Below are 8,387 nucleotides of genomic sequence, written 5' to 3' on the forward strand. Positions count from 1 at the left end.
ACATGTTCAATCGGTATCTTTATATAGTTCAGATTGTAATATCCGTTAACGAAAGGTTATCCTTTGTTAGGTGTTCATGTTTAAAAAACATGGGTATGGCACACAAATTTCATATCCTGACTTTAGGCGTAATGCTGTAAGCAAATGGTTTAGTTTTATATTGGACAAGCCTCAACATCCCTGTTGACACTTATGTCATGAGCGTAAGATGCTTGTAGCATGTGAAATGCTAATGAAGGTACATTTAGGTTGTCTTTTTATGCTGTTTATCTATTGTAATTTCCCCGGAAGAAAATGTCTTGTATTTGCATATATCGTCCGTTGTAAAGATTACATTCCCAGTAATGTCTATATATGTATATATATATATATATATATATATATATATATATATATATATATATATATATATATATATATAATATATAATACTGTAATTATGATAAATATAATTGACAGGGTCACAATTAGCAAAGTTCACCACACAAACACAGGAATAAACTAATAGAAAATGGAGCGATTTCGCTGGGAAACGAAATTATAAAGTTTGTTAAATACTAACGGAACAGAACGCAACCGCGAACGCTATGGTTTCTAATGCTTACCAACAAGGTAATTACGAAAAGTAAAGACAACATATAAGGCAAAAGTAGCAATTTTGTTTCATTTCTCTGCATGCAAATGCATTGAAAAATCTGCTTTTATATTTCCGCAAGCAGTAAAATCTATTAAAAGGTACAGATTAAGAAAGCATAGTGTATGAATTGCCTTTTAATACAACTTTTTGGTCGGTAGAATGAACAATCCGACTTTTAATATTCAAAGTTGGAGGTATGTCTCTAGTGATCCATGTCGCGGAAACGAGCATCACATTGCAGTGTGAGTCGTGCTAAAGCAGAGATTCCTTATCATGCCAATCAGCTCCGCAGGGAAACACGAAGTTTTTGATGGAAGACTACCCAGTAAACTTTGAATTTTCGCGAATGTTTGGCATCTGATGTTTGTGTACTTGGCGGTGTGTTCAAGCAGTCTCACTCTGACCTTTGCTTCGGTCGGAATTCTGACTAAATAAATCTCGATTTGGACTGATCCCCAACAGCTAGAGAGGCTTAAATTGAGATTCCTTATCATCCTATCACATTGTAACCGTTGCCATCAGCATCGACAAGGCGTGGCATCAGCATCATGGTTAGCAACCTCTCCAGGGTTCAGGCTGACGATTTCCTCCATAATGCCCTAGTCGTGTTCTTCTGTGCTGAATTACGCTTGCCCCTCATGTTGTCGTATATATGGAAGGAAGGGCGTCTCAACAAAACTGGGGCCATCACTGGTTTATAAAGCAGTTTGAGAGTGAATACTAGTACAGCTAGTATATAAGGTCTGATCTGAGGACTTCTGTTAAAGGCCTTGACTGTTCCCGCAATGCGTATGCATCATACACGTTCATTTGTAGATGTAGATACGTGCCCATGTATACTGTTGTTTGCTTTAGGCAATATGATGTAATGGCAAATAGTAAAATGTATTCTTTTTGTAATTTTGATATGGGCTAAGTACTGGTATAAACTTGCAAGTTAACCTGAATCGAACTGCGGCAGTGGCTATAATTATTATTGTATAGATGTATAGTTGAGATTGTATTGATTACAGGTTTGACAGCATTCCGATAAACAGTGAAGTGAGTACGACGCAGTGATAGTAGTCACCTTGAATTGCCACCAAAAATCTAAACGTGAAATGGCGCTTCCACACATGGGAATGAAAAAAAATGCCATCATTAGGAGAGTTTGGATCCTTTTGTAGTAGATTAGGTTCAGGTAGTCAAAGTGGAATAACAGTCCAGCCTAGGCATACAGTGCATGCACAGGTGAAGGCCTATAACACCCGTGTAGATTTCAAGATCTTCCAGCAGACTTTCCAGGTTAAAGAAGCTGAGTTCTACACTGTGTCAATATGGATAATGAATCTCTCAGTCCAGTGACATGCACCGTCAAAGAATAAAAGGAGAAATTTTTCCACGGACTAATACTTATCGTTTTATTTTGTTTGGTGTGTCGATAAAAAACGCGATTGTTGTGGCAGAATTAGTAACTTTAAGTAGAAGTAGCATTGTGCATTAAACTTAGTTTAGCAGTAATTGTAAAGACAGTCACAATTTTGAAAACAATGATGGCAGTATTCATTGACCATAAAATATTAAGGAAATATAGGTCTGGTCAAAAGGGGATCCCTGCTAGTCCTATAAAAATCATTTGAAAAATCAAAGTAAAGGTAACTAACCGAACAAACACGTAAACAAAAATGAGGAACTTGTCCTATGGTTATAAGACAGGAAAAAGCCGCTTGCAAAATAATAGGTTACCTTGACTAAGTAAATTATAAACGAATTTTAAAGGAATCACCATTGCTTAAATCAACTAGATAAAGCGCATGTATTCAGAGGTTAACTAAAATGGGAAGTAAAAACTGCAAGATGAATCCCTTGATTCCTATTACATGTAGCATACTGATATTTTCTTATGCATACACATATCAATCGGATTTCTTATTACAATTTTCAATGCACAATGGACCGTTCGCATTTGATGATTTACATGTTCCAAAAGGGGTACTTTATTGAAAATATTATTCACCGAGATGAGAAGCTGTTCTTACTGCTCCGTTCAGTCAGTGATGGTGCAAAGGGATCTTTTTGGAGGTGACTGCCACGAACCTGACGAACTGTATGAACATCATTTGAACAGTGTGTGGACTGTGTCAGTTTTCTTGTGCTCCATTTTTTCCTTTTTTTTCACTGCAATAGTTCGTCTCTCCACTTTTGCCTCCTCTTACCTATCACACACACACCACCAACACACCCCACTCCACCCACCACACCACACACATCCATCTCTCACTCTAACACACACCACACACACACACACACACACACACACACACACACACATACTTGGTTTTACATTACAATTAGATTTTTTTTTCTCAGTGATGAAGTGTATCGGAGGTCAGATGCTACACCCACTGTCGCAATGTGTATTCCTAAATATTTCCAGTTTGATAATTCTGAGAAAGCATACGTATAACAAACTTCCCTCCATACGAGTGCATTATTTATGGATAACAGTGTATCCTAATATAATCCACGTCTGAATAATTACAGGTCATTTCATAGTTTGGCAAGAGGGCTGTTACGTGTACAAGGCCCCAAGTACTTGTGCACCCTAGCAATATCCGCTGACTGCAATGAAAGGATCATCCGTGTACAGGATCTGGGAAACGGTCATTGACATCCGCCTGTTTGCCTGTGAAAACCTTGTTGACTAGTTAATCGCTGCACCCTAGTCATAAATCGCTGCACCCTATGCATAACAGTCTTGGAGGGATAAAAATAAAGGCCGAAAATAAAACTGCTTGGAGAAACTCAAGTTTTTTTCATTATGACGAAGGCACTAGATGATGATGATGATGGGTACACGTCTGACGTAACTTGATTTATTGAACTAAGGTGATGGAAAAGTATTTTTGTTCAGTGACATTTTGGTAAAACCCAATATTTGTTTACTTATATATTGGGAAAATGTTTTACATAAATGTTTATGTATAGGGGCATGGGACAAAAATAGAAATTGGACTTGGTAAACCCAAAAAGTACAATAAGAAAATCCTATCATGTTTGGCAAATTATCCAAAGCAGAGGAATCGTATATATGCGTGTTCAAGGTACAATTCAAACAAAGATATTTTTTATATATTTATGATCTTAAATAAAAAAGAAAACTCGTTTTCAGCCAAATGAAACAGCATATGTTGATGTGAAGCCAAAAAAGTAAAACTTGATTTTTTCTCCTTTTTTAACAAAGCAAAGGTTTACACAAAATATCGAGAATTCAAGGGCTTATTCCGTTTACACAATCCATATTTTAGTGCGTGAACACTAACTAGTGATACGTATAAACGGAAAAAGCAGTGAAGAAGAAACACGTGGAAGAACAAAAGGCAGAAGCGGAAACACGGGTGGAAGAACAAGGACCAAAAATGGAAGTTCAAGAATAAGAAGAGAGAGAGAGAAAATAAAGAGAAAGGAATGGAATGAAATAGAGAGTGAGAGAAAAAGGGAACGTAAGACTATAATTAATAAAGTGAAAATGAGAGAGCAAAGAAAAACAGCAAGAGAGAAAAGCGAACAGCAAAGCTCGCTGATAAGCAAGCCGCTGACGGTCTGACGTCATGGGGTCAGCTGGAAGACCTCCGACAGCAGACTCACTGGCGCTTGTAGATCCTCTTGGACACGACGCCATCGCACTCGGAGAGCTGAGGGAGAGGTGCAGGCGTCAAAAATGTATTTCTGGTGAAACATAGTGCTTGGGAACAGACATTAACTAGAGAAAAGTGTGCGAACTGCATACACACGAGTTCCCGCTTATACACACGAATCCACACAGAGACGCACACAAACACACACACTCAAACAAACAAACAAGCAAACAAATACACCAACCTCTACCTCACACTATCCTATCTCACAACTATCCGGTTGAGCCGCATAGCGCCGAACTCATAGAAAACGCGAATAATGGCTCTTTGGGAGCAGAGTCAGGCCTAACTGTTGCTATGCTGAACGTCCTCCGTTTCCTCTTTTGTTTCCTTGTTTCCTTGTTTCCTAGTTATTAGTTATAAGCTGGCCGGTAGTGTATAGTAGCACTGTGATGTAGTGATGGTATAAGTAGCATTTTTGTAACTAATTATTATCAATGTTAGGGTTAGGCTTACTGTTTCTATCAATGCTATTTAGATCAATTCATCATTATGATCATTATCATTTTTCATATCATATTCCACCCCACATTCTTCATTACATTTCCAAGTAAAGTAGTTTGTATTCTGTCATTTTCTTTATCAACATATATTTGAGTGCAAATACACTGAAAATAATGCCATGGGGAATTTTATTTATATCTATTTAGTTGAATTTGTATGGTGTTTGGTTATATGTACCAGAAAAAAACACAAAAATAATTTATAACTACGCTATCAGACGCTAACATCCGCATATGACCTAAACACACACACACACACACACACACACACACACATACACACACCACGCACGCACACGCACACACGCACACGCACACGCACACGCACACGCACGCACACACACACACACATACACACACACACACTACACATACACATACACTACACACCACACACGCGCCCGCACGACGCGCGTCTCCTACATCCTATCTTTTTTTTAATCTGCAAACACCTCCATTGGAAGCCATCAAACCAGTACCAAGGCTCACCGCGGCCATCACCATCAATTCAGACCCATTTCACAAGACGTAATGACAAGGTTCACAGTTCCGGGAACAGCAATAGCTCATTAGAAACAGGGAGGCGAGCGTGGCCGATGGGCTGACACGGCCAAGGGGGTCAATAACACGCACTGGTGGTTTGATGTCAGGCAGTCAGTCGAGGAACAAGTACGCACGCACTCTCGTTGCCAAGGGGAAAAGAGGGGACGGGGGGCGAGGGGGAATGTGAGGAGGTGGGGCGCTGAGGGCAGTGTCGTAAGATGTCGCTTGTTGGTATTGGTAAGAAAGAGAAACATGATAAAATAATAGACTATAAACATGATGTAAGAGCCTTTAAGGGCAATGCTTAATAAGCGTTTAATGTTAATTATTGAATTTTGGTTCGTTGTTAGGTGCTTAGGTTGAGGTGGTAGTGCATATCAAATGTGTTAGATAGATAACTATATTAAATGATCTCTAAGACGTTGGATAATGTTTGAATAGAGGCTAGATGTAACATGTAGTCTCGGAAGTGATGCTAAGAAAACAGATGCATTTTCGTACTTCTTGGTACTAAGCGGGTTTTCCTCCAGCCTCATTATGCTCCACCCCCTTTCCCCTCCTTTCCCCCTCCCCCCCTCGTCTCTTTCTGTTCCCTCGCCAATCTTTCTCTCCCCACACAATAAGGAGGCAGCACCTATTTAGGCCTATTTCTCTCTGATTTCTACGTCACAGTTTCCTTATAGTGGATTTTTGAGGGGAAAATAATGAGTCAAATAGAAAGATAGAAATAGATTCTCAAAAACATGTGAAGCCATCCTCCACACAAACACAAACACAAACACACACGCACACACACACACACACACACACACACACACACACACACACACACACACACACACACACACACACACACACACACACACACACACACACACACACACACACACACACACACACACACACACACACACACACGTTCAAATACACACGAATCCCCATCTCCACATACACGAACAACCACCCATACTTACATTCTGATCCTCTGATCCTCTCCCCCCCCCTTCAACTCACCATGATCATCTGTGTATCTGTAAATTCTCGCGTGAATTTACAGTCCTTCCCCTTCGTCGCCTTCTGAATCTGGATTAACTTGTCACCTTCCATTGTGAATGTTGTCTGTAGGAGAGTAAATATTAGCTCGATTCAGAAGTAAATATTTCGCGTGGGCGGTTCGAGTAATGGAAATTGTGGATGAGGAATGAAAGTTAAATTAATCAATAAATGTGTAAATACAGTAGATAGTTATATATGAATGATAAATGAATGTAAGCTGGCAAGAATATGCCAGATGAAATATAAAGAGAAAATGATACTAATAATAATGATGATGATGATAATGTTTTAAATTAAGAATATGTATATATAATACTTCACACCCTTCGCACATTAACATTAAAACTTCCAAGGTCATATGCACCCCATTTCGTATCTTAAATCAAGCGCACGAACGACGCACGTATGCACGCGCACGCACACACACACACACACACACACACACACACACACACACACACACACACACACACACACACACACACACACACACACACACACACACACACACACACACACACACACAAAACACACACACACACACACACACACACACACACACACACACACACATATATATATATCCCCTACATACCCCCACACACACAAACCCCCACATACCGATCCCTCTGCCCGACATACACAGACATGCACACACCTCCTGACCTGCACATATCCCCCCAACACACACACACTCCTCCCTTCCTCTCCACAAAGGGGCGTCATTTCGGCTTCGTCTTGGGGGGGAGGGAGGGCAAGCTAGCGAAGCCAACAGAAATTTAGAAAAAAATGAGCTATTCTAAGGGCATTTTAAAGTTATAACCGGACCTGTATACAGTAGTGTAATTTAGTAAAAGAAAAAAAAATAATAATAATGAGGCCCTTGGGATGGGGGAGGGGGGCAAGCCAGACCTTCAGTGGGGCACACAGAATCTTGGGGGGGGGGGGGGAGTACAACTGCCCACCAAGCCGCCCCCCCAATAACGCCCTTGTCTCCACACACGCCTCCACCCTGCACACAACCCTCCTCCCCCTCCCTTCCTCCAAACACACATACCTCCCCCTCCCCTCACTCACCTTGCACTCCCTGCCGTCGAAAGTTGTCTCCGAAACCTCCTCCCCGATTTTGAACTTGATCTCCGTCGTCTTCATGGTGGTGCTCGTTTTCATTGTCCACACCCCGTTTTCTTCGCTGAGTTCGACCGTGGGCTTGGAGCTGGAGCCCAGCTTGCGGAGCATCATACCCACGCCTATGGGGAGGACAGAAGAGGGAAGTCAGGGATGGACATTGATGGGGGGGGGGGGAGGTGGTGGTTTTATTTTATTGTATTTAATGCATCTGATTTATTTGTTTATTTTATTTATAATAGATGCAAAAGAATGAAGAGGATGAGAGAGAGAGAGAGAGAGAGATAAAAGAACCTAAAAATACAGTGTGAACTCAATGAAATTCATGTTTTTGTTTTTATGTATATATTTGGTGAATCAAATTCTCTTCACAAAATAAAGCAAACATAAAACCGACTAATCGAATGTAATTTCCTTAAAAATGATGTGGTTTGTAGTGACTCATTCACTTACTGCATGAACTAAGAAGTACAAGAAACAGCTTGTAAGGATTGTTATGAAATCTTAGTTATAACCGTCAGTCCTTGTCTGATAATATTTTTTTTAGGTTTAAACGAAATATAAGGTAATTTCCCCATTCATGGTATTCTCTTACTCTCTCTCTCTGTCTCTCCCTTTATATTCTCTCTCTCTCTCTCTCTCTCTCTCTCTCTCTCTCTCTCTCTCTCTCTCTCTCTCTCTCTCTTCTCTCTCTCTCTCTCTCTCTCTCTCTCTCTCTCTCCTCTCTCTCTCTCTCTCTCTCTCTCTCTCTCTCTCTCTCTCTCTCTCTCTCTCTCTCTAGCCATTCCGACCAGTCTCTGCATCCCTGTATATTTCTTTATTTTCCACACAACCTCATCACTG

The 8,387-nt window shown here is 40.4% G+C and overlaps 1 protein-coding gene across 1 annotated transcript in view; it reads right to left on the minus strand.

Moving 5' to 3' along the window:
- Nucleotides 1–3,738: 3,738 nt before the first annotated feature.
- Nucleotides 3,739–8,387, minus strand: part of LOC119579330 (sodium/calcium exchanger regulatory protein 1-like) — an 11,377-nt gene continuing 6,728 nt past the window's right edge. Inside the window, exons 2-4 of the mRNA XM_037927094.1 lie at nt 7,494–7,666; nt 6,375–6,479; nt 3,739–4,311 (exon numbers count right to left, since the gene is read on the minus strand). Of these exons, the coding sequence (XP_037783022.1) occupies nt 4,261–4,311; nt 6,375–6,479; nt 7,494–7,666 (329 nt within the window). The 3' untranslated portion in view covers nt 3,739–4,260. The remainder of the gene's footprint in view (nt 4,312–6,374; nt 6,480–7,493; nt 7,667–8,387) is intronic.

Source organism: Penaeus monodon, chromosome 12 (assembly GCF_015228065.2).
Source record: "Penaeus monodon isolate SGIC_2016 chromosome 12, NSTDA_Pmon_1, whole genome shotgun sequence".
Lineage (NCBI taxonomy): Eukaryota > Metazoa > Arthropoda > Malacostraca > Decapoda > Penaeidae > Penaeus > Penaeus monodon.